A 17,638-nucleotide genomic window follows, 5' to 3' on the forward strand; every position below is an offset into this window, starting at 1 on the left:
TAAACCTGATTACAAGACAGCAAAGATGATCAAAATTAAATAGAAAAATAGTGACAGAAGGGGACGTTTAAGACAACTAGAAACTGTTTTCTATTGTGAAGGAAATGGCATAATATGTTCCCTTTAAAGTACAAACTATGTATTTCTGTGTAACATTCAAAATGAAACTATGCCCGACACTTACTCATTAGAAATTAATAGCCTCCTTCCCTTTCGATTATTTTAATTCACATAAAACAATTTCGACCGCGGACCTCTGTCATACCCACTTCTTCAGGAAAAGTCCTTGATCAATTTAGACTAGCATAGACTCTGCAATGATGAATGAAACTTCACAAAGCAGGGTTTTGTAACAAATGTATCAAGAACTTCCACAATAATTGAATATTTCAAATTGCACCCAGATTGGTTTCTATTGACCTGATGCTGTTAAGAAACCCCCCTAAATGTATTTTACATTTTAAATTATGTTTGGTGGTTTGAATTGAATCCCAGTCACAAACACTTAAAAAAAAATCAGAATGTAATTTTTAATAGTAGACTAGGGCAGTACAAAGCAAGGGCAAGAAGTCATCATTCAGCCATTCAGACACAATCCCTGATACAACAATGCATTGTATGGCTTAACTGCATGCTTCTTGAGCACATACTGTATGATAGTGATAAAACATTTATTGTTATATGAAAGTAACAGTTCCAGTCAGTAGGTATTATATTCCATTGAAATTAAAGAAATACGGTCTTCAGGTACAATACCCATCGTATAGCATACAATTGAATATTGTATCCCAGTATTTCTGTGGTGAAACATAATCTTCAGGCATGCTCCAGTTGCAAGTGCATACAACTTAGTAACAAATAAATAAGCACACAAATGCCCACAAAGGATATTCACCCAATGACTGATCAGTGTGACTGGTGTTGTCTGAACCCCTGAAGTGCTTTGGCAATTAAATGGTAAAAAAGCACAAAGCCAACAAAGCTACCCACAGTGTTTCTGCTCTGGCGGGGCTGAGAATTTGATCATTAACAGTTTACTAGGTTTCCTAGATTTGTTGCCGTACTGGGAAATTGCTCCTAAAAATGCACTTAGTGTTAATGACAATGTTGTCAAAATGAGAATAAAGTCCTTCGGCCCCCAACAAAGTGCTATCAAATCAAATAAAAAACTGGTTGACTAACATGACTATGCTGTCAAGATATTTTTTTTCAACTGGAGGTAGCAATAGTAAGAACTACTGAACTGATGACATCAGTTTTTCCAAATTCATTCCAAATAAATTAGAGAAGAATATATTAAGGAATAGATAATGAAAACCCTAACCTTTACTGTAGCTTAGTCACTAATGCAATCATTCTGCATAACGGATTATAAAATCCCAAACACAGCTATAGGCTTGATTCATGTAATTTCACTGAATCATACTTCAGTTTTTTTTGTTTTGTTTTTGTAAACAAAAAGATTCAAGGAATTTCTCACTGAAAGCCTCAAATGGAAAAAAATACTGTATATATGTTGCAGTACACAACTGTTAATAAATATTTTGGCCCTAACATATAAAATGAGAACATTAAACAAAAAACTATGGCAAACCTAAAAGCATTCCATAATATGTAACATTAACAGTTTGTGAAGCATTAGGTATTTGTGTGATTGCATTGTCTAATTGTCTATTTTGGACCTCAGGGCTACAGAAGCAAAAGGCCCACCACTGTCACAAGCCAAAACTCCTGAGAGTAAAGCTAAGTACCGTAATTTCTCGTGTGTAATGCGCAGTTCTCCCCCCCCCCCCCCCCCCCCCAAGTCAATAGTGCGCATTATACATAGGTATAGGGGCAAATGAAAAAAAAAAAAAAAACTTTCACAATTTATAAATGTATGCCGCCGTCTAGTGGTTATGAAAAAGCTGTACACTTTCAATCCAAAATGCCACCGCCACCTCATTATAAAAAAGGTGTAGCCTACACTTTCATTCCAATATGACAGGAGGTACGTATGACTGCATATATGTACAGTTATTCTCAGAAATGTACATACCCTGGCAGAATTTGTAAAATATTGTTGGTATTTTTTGTTTTTAATATGACTGATGAATAAACAACAACCATCATTAATTTCTTTATGGTTATGTTTTGTTTAATGATAAAGCTTTTCTGAAATGCTTGACCGTTTAATTTGAATCCCATTAAAATAAAATTTTATGTGTTTCACCTGGTCCTTCATGTTTTCTTTAAAGAATTGTACCCATCTTACAAATTCTGCCTGGGTAATCAAACATATGAGCACAACTGTGTGTGTTCTAATTTACTAAATAAAAGTAGGGCTGTGAATTTCAAAATTCACTAGGGGTCGCGGGCGTGCTGCAGCCTATCCCAGCTGTCATCGGGCAGGAGGCGGGGTACACCCTGAACTGGTTGCCAGCCAATCGCAGGGTGCGCATTATACAAGAGAAATTACGGTATGTAAACAATTACAAATATGTTCTTATACATTCCTTGCTTACTCAATAAAACACTGTAGTAACGTTCATCAGCTGAATTATTTGATAAATATAATACAGCATACATTCAAGTACAAATCTACACTGGAATGGAAGCAGATTTGCTTAGGCAGATTGCAGGTGGGTTACTGGCAGACTGTGTTTGTGCACATCATGTAGTCAGTAAATATGCACATCACCATTCCCACCCATTAACATGCCAGCTGAGGTTTTTCACTAAAGGTTGTTGCCACATCACAGTGCAGTGAGAGTACGGAAGATCTGAGTGAGGCAGAAGACAGATGCAGTGAGTGCAGTGCACTGTTTGGCTAGCAGCTTGGTGCTCAGGTCACGGCAGCTATGCTTTCTGCCGGCTCGCTCTGCTGCCAGACAGAAGTCCCTGAATGAGCGTGCCACATCTTGCAGACCGGCAACTGCTTCTGCATTCCTCCCCTTGCACCTGTCACAACTGGAAAACCATATGCATGCACCAGCCAAGTCCACCAAGGTCCGGAAACTATCAGCCAAAGAGTTGAGCATTTCCTCTGGACTCTGGTCAGTGGCTACTATTTTTTGGCAGCATGCCGTCAACCGCCTTGTCTCAGTTTGGAGCACTTGCTTGTTCTCTGTAAAGTGGGAAGCACATGTTTCCCTTGGGTGGCAACCTCCTTGACCAGCTACAGAACGGTCAGTGCTGATATTTTCCAGGACAAAAAGGAGCTGGTCTACATCCGCTCGTAGAACTTGGAACCCAGTGGGTGGTTCTGGGTAGCGTTGCGTTCCAAGGCGATTAATGGTGTCCTTTTGTGTTTGATTGTGGAGATATTGTGCATCAGATACTGGTGAGAGCAGGGGACTGAGCTCAGATGTTGGGGAGGAGAGTAGAATGTGTGGATAGGTGGGAGAGTGTGTGGAAGAGGGTGAAATAAGGGATGATGATGGAGGATCAGTCATGAGCGGAAGAGATAATCTGGAACTTTGTGTTTCACCACTGCCTTGGCAGGAGAACTCATAGACGGTTAAGTCCTCATCAAAGCTGCCCTCTTTGCTGAAGCAGTTGGTGTAGACCACTGGGCAACCACAAGTATCCATATTTAATCCCTCTACTACTGACTCACACCTGGATGTCAGCACAGAAGTGCATCCAATTTCAGATTTCAAGTTTAGGGTAGTCCCTACCTCTGACGATACTTGGGATGGTTCCTCCCAGAAGGTAAACACCCTGCAGCCTGAATAAGGTGCGTGTTTTGAATCCATTGTCTGTTCTGCTGGCCTACAAAGACCCATCAAGGGCCTGTCACTGCTGGTCCTTGGCGCAATTTGTGACTGACTATGATAATGTAGACCTGGTCCATTTAGATTTTGTGTAGTCACCACAATCGGAGGAAGGCTAGGGGATGACTGAGTGCTTAATTTATAACCTGGAATGCTTTCAACGAGCATTGTATCTCTTATCTTTGATTCTGGAGGTACTATTATAGGACCAGGAGTGTCCATTGTAAGGCCTGTAGAATTTCTTCGGAGGCTACTCAGCATGGAAACTGGGGGCTCTGTTATTGGTCCCAGTGTATTCTTGTTAGGATCGGGGAGAAGCCTATTTGTATGTTGGGGTTGGGGTTCAGCCTGGAGAGGTAAGGAGGTAGTTTCATGGTCTACTAAGATCTTCTCTGGTGTTTCCTTTACTTCTGATACTAAACTAGAGTTTTTGGCTGAGGTTGTTTCGACAAAGAATTCACACTCCACCTCTGATCCAGTAAGAGTTGTATCTGAATCATCTGACTCCACCAGCTCAGTCATTGTCTCTGTGATTTCTGTGACATCATGAATGTTTTTTACAATGTGCGAGATATCAATGTTGGCCTCGCTCTCCCTAATAGGACTTTGGGCGTCATTCGCCCGTGTGGCTTGGTTAAGGGTCTCTTGGGAACGTGACAAATAAAGAGGCAACTTTTGAATCTTCCCTCTAAGTGTGGAGGCAGACAAACGGCCCATGATGCTGGGGGAACAGGACTGGAAGAGGAAGTGAGTTGGGAGAGGAGGCTCTTTGGCAAGATCATGGGCCATGGCAGTGTTTGCTTGAAGTGAGCGAGAATCACCACCTGGAGAAGAGTATTCTTCTCTCGGTGTATGTGTAGTTTGAGTCATACATAAAGCATTTGAAACTTCAGTTTTCATTCCAGCTCCTGAATTAAATGTATGATTTATGACACTTGTTGCAACGCCAAGCTTAGCTGTGATGGAATTTATAGTGTGAGTGTATTCAGGATGACCATTACTTTTTATATGGGGTTCAGTAGTTGAATTGTTGGGACAGTTGATTCTCATCTCAGATTGAGCCTTTCCTGCGGGTGAATTAGCACCCACGCTCCGAGTTATAGCTGTTGTCCATTCATGTCCGTCGGCATCTTTTCCAATATCATCATTTATTAATTCATCATCATCAAAAACATCAGAATTCATACTATCAGTAACCTCATCACTAGCGGTCCTAGCCAATGTAATCATATCAGTAGCTTCATCTTCATTTTTCGTAATTTCTAAATTTAATTGTGGATTGTGGACTTCATTTTGTTTCTCCTCAGAGTTGGGTGGGGATAGTTTGGTTGAGGTTCCTGTGCAATGTAAACAGTCACTTTGGGATTTGTGACAAACTGGCATTGGGGGCAGAGGGGAAGAGGGTGGTGGGGGTGGTGGGGAATATGATGAAAGTGCTGAGTCATCCTCAGGCATATCATCCTCTGCATGTGAGTTTTCAACAGGAGCAATCTGGTGGACACCCTTGTTATTCAACTCTGTCAGCCATGAAGTCAACGTGATAGCATTGATTTCATCTTCACTGCAAGGAATTGGTACTTTTTTCTCAGTAACCCTCGGCAAGAACATATGTGAAGTGAATGGTCCATTCCCTGCCATACTTTGCTCCTTGTCTTCCTCTAGTTTTCTATCTCCCAACCCCTCCTGGTCCCTTCCTGTCTCCGGTCTGTCACCTCTGCAATCGGCACTCTCCTTCCCATCCGGATCCACCCGACATCGCACAACAGTGATGGAGGGAGCTACTCTCTTAATGTGATCTGTGACAGATTTTGATTCCATTGTATCAGGTTCCATCTCCATTTCTTGTTTCCTGTTCCTGGTACCTGATGCCAGAGAGTCTCCAGTTTCCTCAATGGAGCCAATATTAAATGGAATGGGTTTTGACTCAAGCTGTGCTGGTTCCCCTTCAGAGTAAGTCAAAGAGGATACAGTAAGACTTGGATTATCTGTTTGTTCTAAAGGTTCAGGCTCAGAACTCAGTGTGTGGGCATCACCACCTTCTGCCAAAAAGTTGCTATTAAAAATGGAAGGGACCCGGTCCTGCATCGATGTTGTTTTGGGTTTTGGATATGATACCCTGGAGGTATAATCTGTTTCCATGAAGGAACGACGCTTACGGGATCTTTTTCTCAGCTCATACAGTCGTTTTTTGCCACCTCCTTCCTTTTCTTGTTGTTGTCTCTCCTCTTCTGATTTTCCATCTTTCTTTGCATCCCCCACAGAGACTCTGATTTCACCAAGTTGGAGTGATCTTCCAAAATCCACTTTCATCCCAGTGCAATTATCTGAAAGAAAAACCAAAACAAAACAGAAACAACTTAAAACTTTTTCCCTTAAAAAAACAACACATTTCTCTCCTCAAAGCTTGTATGTGACACCCAACAAGTGTGTGAGTGTGTTTGTGTGTGTGTGGGCTGTCATGTTGTTAACAACTATGTAAAGATTATGCAGCGTATAAACTTCAACCACTAGATGGCAGAAAGACAACAGTCTACTCGTTTAGTTACAGTGGATTACTCTAATGCAGTGGTCCCCAACCACCGGTCCGCAGACCGGTACCGGGCCGTGAGGCATTTGTTACCGGGTCGCAAAGAAAAAATGACCAATTTATATAATTTCTGTTGTATTGCAATTCACGTGTCAATGTGTTTTATTTTGAAAATATATATATGTACATGTACATGTACTTTTCCCACGTTCCAAAAACAGGCATGTTAGGTTAACGACGGACTCTAAATTGTCCATAGTTGTGAATGTGAATGATTGTTTGTCTTGATATGCCCTGCGACTGACAGGCGACCGGTACAGGGTGTCTCCACCCCCCAAAGAAATTTAACGCCTGGTGTGGCAGTTATGTTTGCCATGCAAGCTTGAAAAGATTACGGTAATATATGTGTATGAGATCTCAATTGCTGAATTGTATACACAATTAAGTGATTCTGAACACACAATTATATAATAGTGATATAAGGAAGGCACTCACAGAAACCTCACTACGGAAATGGTATCACCTTTTATCTCCATGCCTGAGGTTTGGTCATCAGGTGATGTGAAGCCATCTCTGGCGTCAAAGAACTCCTCATCAGAGCTGCTGTCTCCAAAGCCAGGTGGTGGCTGGAGGATGGGCGGTGACGCCAGTTCATTAGCTTGACGCTGTTCTTCCTCCATCTTCTTTCTATCTCCTCTCTGAGTGTCATTTGCAGGCTTGGAAAGGCTGCGAGCACTGTCAGGGGTGATGTTGGAGCAGATTTTGTAGTAGCAGCTGGCATCTCTCTGGTCAAAGTTGAACACAAAGTCAGAGTGGGAAGAGGCTGAGGACAACGACGGGGACTGGGGGTGTCCCCGAATACTGCTCTTCCTGCTTGTTTTGGTTACTTCACATATTCTCCTTAAAATGTCCTCCTTGTTGTCATTCAGCTTACTTCTCATTTTCCTCAAGTCCTTTTCTACATCCTCTTCATCCTCACTGGCCTCCGGAGGGCTCGGGAGGAGGTCCACAAGGCGAGAGAGCTCAGCAAAACATGTGGTGTCGTCTTCAGTGTAAGAGCTGGTGGTGTCAAGTGAGGTGGGGACAGCTTCGAAGTGCTGGGGATCGACTATGTCATCAGACCTTGTGTTGCCCCTGTCATCACCATTATAGGATGTGAGGTGAAGAAGAGGATGGGAATGAGCAGGTGGAGGAACAAGTAAGTTGGCCTCAGCGTGTGTCTGAGTATAAGGGTAAAGCTCAAGTGTTGAATAAATTTGAGCATGACTTTGTGTTGAAACTATTGGATTCAGTGAGGAAGAGGAGCATGAAATCAAGTCGTCTTCCTCCAGGAGGTCGAGAGAGTCACTGGAAGGGCTGGTAACAACACGAGAGTCGGTATGACATGAATCTGATTGTGATGGATGGGCCTCTGCTACTCCACATCCCAATTTAGATTCCTGTGTCTCATTTTCAAGTTTCGCATGATCCTTGTCTGTTTGTCCAACGTTATGGGCTTCTTTCTTCTCAAGTACTTTGTCCTCATTCTCACACTCAAGTAAATGATCCCCTTTTTCTCTCTCAGCATCCTTCTCTTCTTTTTGCCTCTTGTTTGATGTCTTGTTGTTCCTATTTTCACTGTCATGCTTGTTTCTCCTGGCGTGCCCTTCTCGTCTTTTCCTTGCATCTGGGTCTGAAGAGGGTCTGACGCGTGGGCGGCGTTTGGCATTGCAAGACACATGGGTGACAAGCGGCTCCATGTCGAAGTCCGACGAGTGGTCAGAGTCGCTACCACAACGTGACACATAACCTGTGGACCGTAATGCAAAATAATATTCAACAGCTGCACTCATCCGATACTCTGTTTAATAATAACTAAAATAATCCTAATGGGACTTCTTGGAAATATACATTATGTGATTTGTGTATATGAGCTGTCCGTGTACCTTCTTCAGCAGACACTCTGTGCTTTTTTGGGACCTCCATCCAGGGAAAGATGTTAATATTGGGGTCAATAAAAACTCGACAGTATCCTGCTATCAGGCATGACATATCCTTAGACGCAACTGTCTCCAGTAGTAGTGTAATCGGCTGAGGATGAGAGAAAACAGCAATAATGGGAAAAAGAATAGGTGCATTCAAATATAAGTAAATATAATGTCAGGAAAGTCTGAATGATAAATCAAAATGAAAAAAAATATACACATCACTTCTTTCAGTTGCTGCAGCTAAAATGCCATGAATATTAAACAAATGATAATGATAATTAATACAAAAAGAGAGAAATAACTGTCTTTTTTTTTTACTTAAATAATACATTAAAACATGATAGATATGCATTAAAAGCAAAAACAAATCTTTGGCAACCATTAGATTTATCATTTAGTAGAGAATTATGTTAGTGTAGCGTAGCCCTGACTTTGAAATTTGGTTTGCATTTCTACTGACGGATCGGAACTCCATTGTAAACTGTGGAGTAAACTGCATTTACCGTTCTACTATCTGTTCTCAATCTGTGAAACACTGTAAGTCCTTAGTACGTCAAAGCTTGGGGTGGCCTAAGACTTTTGCACAGTACTATATATCATTCATTGAAAAATTAGTGTAAAAATAGTGCCGGAAACCTCTAAATATTTTTTAATATATAAATGTATGCAGACACACATTTACACACAGTACACACAATAAATGCGAGTCTTACCATAATGTCCTGCAGGTATATTTTAACCAAGCCGACCTTGTCAGACTCGGGAACGAGCTCGAGGCGTGTGATGCTGTTAAACTCTGTGAGGGTGGACAGGATGCTAAGTTTGTGATTGATCACCTGACTCACTCCATAACGTGCACCCACCAACAGTGTAACTGTGGACTCTCGGTCCTGGAGCTGAAGAGAAGGGAGAGGCTTTGTCAAACAAATAGATACATATATCCATTTTCTACACCACTGCTTCCCATTAGGGTCAGTTAAGGCCAGGGCGAGCTGGAGGATAGCCCATAATTTGACTTTGTGCCTGAGGAGGGTATAATCCTTATAATAATAATCATTCCGAGGCAAACAACCATTCACATTTACACTAAGGACATATGAAATCCTTACCATCATTGTTGCGCTAAAGGATTTCCCGCCATAAGACTTGAGCTCACTCAGCTCTTCCAGGTAATTTATGCGCGCTTGGTTGACTGTCAGGCCCCTCTGTTTGGGATCCCATTGTGATTGGCTCTTCTTCAGCTGGAAGCTAATGGCCTTCATCAAATCTTTCTCTCGCATGTTTCTCAGCAGTGTGGATGAAACGAAGTTCTCAATGCCCCACGTCTTACTAGAGCAAACACACAACTTGACTAGTTAAAGAGAATGAAAGTTCCATAAATATGCCACAGATATTTAAAAATCAAACTTAAAACGCCACTGGTGTTAGTTTACAACGTACCATATAAATTGCATGCAGTGCAGTGTGTACTGTATAAAATGAAGACGTAATGCGTGTATCTTTACGTGACTATCTTCAGGTTGGTCTTTGGGGACAGTCCACAGCTCGCCAACCTCTCCTGGATGTGCAGTGCGGCAAGTCGCAGAGCGGTGTTACACCTCATTTCCACTGCAAAGCGCTCTTGCAGGACATCATTCACTCCCTAGCACAAACACAAGCACACAAGTCATCCTCATATTTCTTGATTGACTCCCATTTGCTTTTATCCTAACGAGGCTGGACTCTTGCCAGGCTCTTCTGTCTAGTTTAAGAAAGCTACCACAGTTCCAACTTGTACAGTGCAGCAACAGCCTGCTCACGTTGGTCTCCCACAAACTACATTTTATAATTAATTCTATTGATTTTTAAATGAGTGAATTGTTGTGCCCTATTATGTTTCTCGGCTTGGCTCCTTGCAAGTCTATGGCTCAGTCCTTATGAATGCTGGAACCCCGCATGCAGGGTTTATTTAATTGTCTTTTCTCATCCTTTTTATTAGGCATTAACCTGTTGCCTACCTGTTTTAGTATCTAGACATCCAGGAAAACCACTATTGTATTGTATCACCTTAAAATACAACACCCTTGTAAAGATATTTAGCATAGTACAACTCATTTGATGGAAAAGATTGACAAGTAAAATCCAAGTATATCAGTTTTGGCATAAGGATGGAAAAATGCTAGATTACTGGATGACTGGTTCTACATTATACCTGCAGGTAAAAGTATTCAAAGGCAGTTGGATCATCTTGTAGCAAAGTCTCGGGTTGCTTTGGGATGAAACAAACACGGAATAAACATCTGTAGTCACGGGACTCCTTCTTCTGGACCACCTGAACTCAAACAAAATGTAATATTTATATATTCACTGCATTTAGGTTAAAGATATATTGCTTTTACATAGACTAATTTCAATATATTCAACTGAGGAAATAGGTAAAAAGTGTCATGTTTTATCAATACCTGTTGTATCTTCTCCTCGTCATGTAGCAACAGTAGTTTAGTGACACTGTATTGCTGCTCCAGAACCAGGGAGAAATGTTCGATATTTCTCAGAGAAAGTTTTTCTTTCAGTGTCATTACAATGTCCTAATGGAAAAAAACAAACACAAAAAACAATATATATTTTTAAAAGACAAGAAAACAGAGTTTAGAGAACAAATATTTTATAATTAACTTGGATGAAAAGTTTAGTAAAGAGTGGGGGAATCAGCATGGTTTGTGTGGTTACCTTATGGTCCTGACAACAAAGTGTGTTGATTGATCTTAATGGTCTAAAAGCCATTTGCCATTCATTAATATATGATTGGCTTGCCACGAGTGCAACACTAATGTCATGCTTTGTCTTTGTCACAATAGATGTTACAATTTCGATAATGTGGATGATTTTGAACACAGTCAGGTCAAGAAGCAAAGTGGAGCTTGTGCTATTGCCAGAAAAAAAAAACATGGAGGACCAACTGGTTGAGTTGAAGGTTTGTATAATGTGTCCCCCATTCTAAACAAAAGAAACGACAAGGAAAATAATTGAAAAAGACTTGTTTTGGCAAAGTGTTGCTTTACACAGACCCAAGAAGGGGGAAGCTAAATTAATATGCTATTTTATATAAATAGAAATATAAGTTAAATGTATTTACACATGGTAGTGAACTTTGGATGTTGACATACTTTCGGTTTGTGTGGACTGTATGTATGTTATGAGAATAATAATAAGGTGAATGTATATCGATCCTGTACCTTGACTGTCGTGCTGGGTTCAAATTTAAAGGCCTTGGTCTGCCCGTTCTCCAGATATACTTTCAGAACATTAGGCAGGAATAGCAGCGAGTTGCCCTGCAAGTCAGACAAGGATCAGGGTCAAAGTAGGAGTTTAACCAAAACATTGCCAAATAATAGTTTGACAGAATAGGAAAAAAATAAAGTAACATTTATTTGAGAACATTAGACATTAAAGGGGACATATGGAAAAATGTGCTTCATCTTCTTTTCCTTTCGGCTTGTCCCATTAGGGGTCGCCACACCGTGTCATCCTTTTTACATGTATGCATCCTCCTCTTGAACACCAACTGCCCTCATATCTTCCCTCACGACATCCATCAACCTTCTCTTTGGTCTTCCTCTAGCTCTCTTGCCTGGCAGCTCCATCCTCATCATCCTTCTACCAATATACTCACTATCTCACCTCTGGACGTCTCCGAACCATCGTAGTCTGCTCTCTCTAACGTCTTCTCTCTAATCTTCTTTGAATGAGTCTGGGCTTTTTACCTTTGCACATACAGTATCTTCATATGTCTATGATATAAACAGAGTTTAGACAGACAGACAGACAGACAGACTGACAGACAGACAGACAGACAGACAGACAGATAGATAGATAGATAGATAGATAGATAGATAGATAGATAGATAGATAGATAGATAGATAGATAGATAGATAGATAGATAGATAGATAGATAGATAGATAGATAGATAGATAGATAGATAGATAGGTTAGCTTTGCTAGCTTCATAACAAAGTTAGCAAAACCATTGCACATGACTGTGTTTGTAATGTGTAAAATGAAAACGACAGACAAATTAAGCAGGAAATCTTTGCAGTTAGCGGTAAAACCCAAGCTGAAAATAAGGTCGCAAATACGAGCAATTTGGTCACGGTCTCGAGCCCTGTTACTTCACACGTCACACGGGAGGATTTTTTTTTGGGGGGTAAAAAAATTACTGAATCGATTTCAAGCCAACCGATTTCGTTTCGGATCAGATCGTTCTATATGAAGAATATCGTCTTTGAATAAAATTGGCAATCACAAATATATATTTTTGTTTGTTTGTTTGTTTTTATTTTTTGCTTCAGAGAGGGCAGGGATGGGTCACCACACATGCACAGAAATAAAACTTGTCTGCTGTCATTAAAATATGCTTTTTACCAGTCTTGATCTTCTCCCCTGCTGTTATGTAACAGAGAGGCTAAATTACATAATGACCACGCCCACACGGAACTTCTTTGTCATGCTCGACATTGATCTAGAGCCACTTTCAAGATGAACTTCTGTCTGAAATACTGTCATCGTAGACGATAGACGGTCCAGTGTGTGAATTGCTTCCTCCATGAATAAAAATGCTATTAATGTCGTTATGGGCTACACTCTGAGCTTCGCTCCCGCAAGTTAAAGGCCACTCTCTTCATGATATCAGCGGAGCCACCTCGGTTGTCACGGTAACAAAAGCCACCCTCGCCATTAGCCCAACAGCAGATGTGGCGGGATATTCAGTCGCTTGCTTGCATGACACAGAGCCAGCCCCCCAAAAAGGGGAACTTCAGCAAGACAAGAAATAGGGTGTGTTAAGTATTATACAACTCTTGATTGATCCTTGGGGTATTTTTACAGCAGCATGTCATGGACATGTTATTAAAACACCTGGGAACTTTATCGAAAAAATAGCAGCTCCCAAATTATTTACTTGGTTGTGTAAAATGCTCTTGATGGGTTAGTAATTAAAAAGTCAATTTCCATAATACGGTGGATACAAAAAGTCAACAAATCAAATCAACTGCCATTTTTTTTGTGCTAAAAAAAATGTCTAAAGTTTTTCCACCATAAACTTGCCCTCTAACTTGTACAACTCAACTGAAAACCTACTCTGATTTCTCCAAATCTCCCCCCCTAACATTGATCTTCTAGTCCTGCATGTTAATATCGGGAGATGAGGCAAATATCGACCTGCATTTACTCCGGGATTAGTAATGGGCACTCCAGCCTCAGTGTTTTTTTCCCCCATCTGGCTAATTTCACATCCGGTAACAGAATGGAAGCACCCAGAGCCAGGCTTGTGTGAAAAGATGGCATCACTTATCTTAAGTGCGTACAGATACAGCATACAACCAAGTATAATCTATAGTATTTTAATTATTCACACATAAGAACATTTACAGGACTTTTTGAAACATCTACTACACTTTGCACTACGACATAATCCCTATGTCAATCTGAACTGCAATACTCATGCTAAGAATACAGTATACTGTATGGTAATACAACTGCTGACAGAGCCAATGGATGTCTGTCCTTATGACCACAAACTGTGACATTTGTCAGCCAGGTGTTTCAGTACTGTACGCTCTGAAGAAATTGCCCATATATATCGTTGCTCCTAAGAGAAACATTTCACACTACCAGACGTCAGCAGTATGTCAAGCGGATCTGTGAAAACGCTACACTATTGAAACAAAAAAAACATGCCCACAGAGAAGAGGGTGAGGGCAGGAGTGCTGTAACAGGATATTTTAACACAAACCTGAGAGTGTCCATTGACCTCCACCTCCTCAGCAAAGCGAACTTTTACAGGGTTAGACTTGAGCTTGGCCCTCTTCTCAGGTGTGATAAATGATGACTTCGGGCCCTGAAACATATTCAAGGTACTAAAACGTTTGTGAACTCTTTCTATTATTTAATCAGCAGTCTGTATAATGCAAGTCGACAGTATGCCGGCTGTGTACTTTGAGTAACAATATAACATTTAGAGGCAAGCAATTTTCTTCACTGTTGGCATTCAGCAGTTGAGTACATTATGTAAACTACGTGAACCACATCTGAGGCAATAGGCAATATGATCATACTACACACACATACTGCCATGGTGAAGCCACACAATTGATATCCACGCATTTTTCCATTTTCTATAGCGTTTGTCCTCATAGGGTGACGAGTGTGCTGGAGCCTCCACCAGCTGGCAAGAGGTGGGGTACACCCAGGACGGGTCGCCAGTCAATCGCAGGCCTTACTGTATATAGATAAGACACCATTCACACTCACATTCACAGCTGTGGACAATGCTCCTCATTAACCTAACATGTATGAAGCCTGGGAAAACAAGAGCAAGCATGGGAAAGGCCAGAGCCATGATTCCAACCGTCAACCTCAGAACTGCGAGTTAGACGTGCTAATGAGCCACATGATTGACAGTTTGAATATAATATGAACAATAATTCTGAGCCAATTATTTTGGTGGTCCTTAATTAATTCATATTCAATGTATTACATTCGATTTAATTAATATGTTTGCCCTGCGACTGACTGGTGACCAGTTCAGTGTGTAGTCCGCCTTTCGCCCGAAGTCAGCTGGGATAGGCTCCAGCATCCCGCAATCCTGAACAGGATGAACGGTATTGAGAATGGATGGATGAATTCATATTTTCAGTAACATGTGCATGAATGCCTGAGAGCCATGAATCCAAACAGATTAAAGTTGCTTCCATCAGCAGAGGCAAAGAGAAGAATTACTGATGTTCAGCCACATTTATTTAGTGATCTCCTTCACATGAGTGAGACCAGAAATGTGCTTTTGGCTTACTGATTGAAGTGCACAGGGTGGTCACTCGCGCACCAACACACACACACACACACACACACACCCCACATACACACAGACGAAGTGGCCATGTCACCACAATTATCAGGGATATTGTGGTAGGACCTTGGTGACAGCAGAGTTGCGTAGTATGATGCTCAACTCCAAGCCTTGATGACACATTGATTTGTAGGTTTGTTGCTTGTCAGAACATACATCTGAACATTTTACATTGCATCCACAGTATGATGGGATGCACACACACAGTATACAAGGTATGTCAGAAAAGTTCAAGGACTGGTGTCACGAAAGATGTATTTCAAGCAGATCCTGCGCCGTTTGCATCGTTCAGTGTGCGAGAAGTGGCGAAAGTTGTTGTAGAAGTGTCGTTGGCTGCTTCACCAAGACAACGCGCCTGAGCATCCGACAGTTCCTGGGGGAACCTCCCTACTCACGTACTATATTTTTTTGTGACAACAGTACTTGAACCTTTCTGACACACCTCGCATACATATATGTTGACCAACTACGTATTTGTCAATCAATGTTTTTAAATAAAAGAATAGTCATAAAATAAGTCTATTGACAACATTGCATTTCAACAATTTTTGTGGTATTTGAAGGAAGTTGGACCTCACACACAATCATGATGGAGTCATATAAAGAAAAAATATCTGATCATAAAAAGTAGAATAAACTTAATGTTTCATTATTGCGACTTCTACATCACACTGACACTAAATCAGTTTTGTGCTATTGGCTATCCTCAATCAATATGTTTGACAATCTTGTTCGAAACACTCTCTTTAAAACCAGAACCAGTTTCAGATGACATTTGTACATAGGTTGTTAAATAGCAGTTAAATAGCAGTCATTCACTGCCAGCCTTCCCAGTTAACATGGATATTTGACTTCTAAAGCCATCAATGGCACTGAATGTGAGATTAAAGTTCAACAAAACTCTGCCTGTTGTTCACAAAGATGTGTGGATGACATTGGCAAGATACTGTGACTTACCAGCATTGTTCTGAGTATAGTCACAGACAACGAATCTTGACACTCTCTATGAAGAAAATGGAGAGGAGCTGGTAAAATCCATTTAATAAAGACATAACTTAGTTTGAATTTGGTGTTTACATTGCTACTTGTGCATGCATTGTGTTTAGAGGTTCAATGAAGTTGCCAGTGTTAGTGGAGACCTGATTATTTCAGTAGCTTGCTCAGGGGTCAGGTCATCGACAGCGACGTTATTGATCTTCACAAGCTGGTCGCCAGGGACGAGCCGGCCATCTGCGGGACCACCTGGATTCATGAAATGTCCTTGTTCAGTCATGTTTGGGGCTTGATTGTACCTTAATAGTGCAACTATCAAAATATGACGTATTATCCAAACAAACCGATGCTCTTTCATCTCAATGATGAACATTTTAAACTACGAAATATTAGGAAGTACGACCTGTTTTAAATTGTGATTTTCACAAAAACTTATACCATTCTAAATACATTAAAATGTGTGCACTAAATTCTTGTATTTTAAGAAAACATGGGTGATGTATGTTGTCTAGTCATTCCACCATGGAAAATAATGGTTCAAATGAATGAAAGTCCAACAGTACTATGACATGAGCAATATGGGCAAATGTACACTTCTGAACGCAAATGTATCTGTGAACAAAGAGCAAAAGAGACACACATTTCACATTTCTTGTCATACCTTGTGTGACCTCTTGTACCAAGATAGGTGTCTGGGAGGAAAGCGTGAGGCCATGAGATTTGAGCTTTGGGTCCTGCTGGATCAAAACATTCAAGCGGAAGGGAAAATTCCTCTGATCTGTACTAATGGACTCTGCTGGTCTCCCATCTATTGCAACTCTGTCTCTGAAAGTGGTCAGAAGAGAGCACAGCTAGTTTTCAAGCTGTTAAATAGCACATGAGGTCAAAATCAGGTGCCTCACATCAATCGTACACATTTTCTGTATCTTTCTTTATGTGCCATCAACAAATATACACCTGGTGTACAGTCAGTGCTGGAGTGTTGTAAGAGTACAAAACCCCCCCTGCTATTTAAGAAGCACATTATTCCCTAATGTTGATGCAAACGTTTTGCGTTCAACAAACTGTGACATAAAGGATCTCACACATACAGGTACTGTGCCTATGAGAATGCATCTACAAACATGAACTGAACGATCTTTCCAATTTCGAATTTGAAAATCAGCATTTCGATATTTTAGTCTTCAGTCACTGCCGGCTTCACACCACCTCCTGACTTTTTACACTCCTCACTCCGTAAACCCTCCCCTGCTTGTTTAAAAGTCACTTGCACTGGAGGCTAGATGCATCAGGTCTACACGATCTGAAAAAAAAATAAAATGTCTCCTCTTAGAATGATGTTTTCATTAAGCACTTATCGAAATAGATAAAGTGATGTTGCTTGTTTTTTCTGTAAATAAATAGCAAACTGCTAGTAGTAAATTCTACAATAGATGAAAGCAGTAAATGCTGCAATGAATGAAATGAAAAACATAATGTATCTATCCATCCGTTTTCTATCCTGCTTGTCAT

At 40.8% G+C, this 17,638-nt stretch overlaps 1 protein-coding gene across 5 annotated transcripts in view; it reads right to left on the bottom strand.

Moving 5' to 3' along the window:
* Positions 1 to 505: 505 nt before the first annotated feature.
* Positions 506 to 17,638, bottom strand: part of LOC133476536 (FERM and PDZ domain-containing protein 1) — a 31,059-nt gene continuing 13,926 nt past the window's right edge. For 4 of the 5 annotated variants that reach the window (XM_061770063.1, XM_061770061.1, XM_061770062.1 and 1 more), the window contains 13 exons: positions 16,788 to 16,951; positions 16,273 to 16,375; positions 16,091 to 16,136; positions 14,021 to 14,125; positions 11,465 to 11,560; positions 10,691 to 10,816; positions 10,441 to 10,560; positions 9,755 to 9,891; positions 9,359 to 9,578; positions 8,963 to 9,145; positions 8,208 to 8,352; positions 6,806 to 8,071; positions 506 to 6,079 (listed from right to left, as the gene is read on the bottom strand). In XM_061770063.1, the coding sequence (XP_061626047.1) occupies positions 2,736 to 6,079; positions 6,806 to 8,071; positions 8,208 to 8,352; positions 8,963 to 9,145; positions 9,359 to 9,578; positions 9,755 to 9,891; positions 10,441 to 10,560; positions 10,691 to 10,816; positions 11,465 to 11,560; positions 14,021 to 14,125; positions 16,091 to 16,136; positions 16,273 to 16,375; positions 16,788 to 16,951 (6,055 nt within the window). In that variant the 3' untranslated portion in view covers positions 506 to 2,735. The remainder of the gene's footprint in view (positions 6,080 to 6,805; positions 8,072 to 8,207; positions 8,353 to 8,962; positions 9,146 to 9,358; positions 9,579 to 9,754; positions 9,892 to 10,440; positions 10,561 to 10,690; positions 10,817 to 11,464; positions 11,561 to 14,020; positions 14,126 to 16,090; positions 16,137 to 16,272; positions 16,376 to 16,787; positions 16,952 to 17,638) is intronic. The other variant, XM_061770064.1, reaches the window with a different exon arrangement.

This window comes from Phyllopteryx taeniolatus, chromosome 4 (genome assembly GCF_024500385.1).
Source record: "Phyllopteryx taeniolatus isolate TA_2022b chromosome 4, UOR_Ptae_1.2, whole genome shotgun sequence".
Classification (NCBI taxonomy): Eukaryota; Metazoa; Chordata; class Actinopteri; order Syngnathiformes; family Syngnathidae; genus Phyllopteryx; species Phyllopteryx taeniolatus.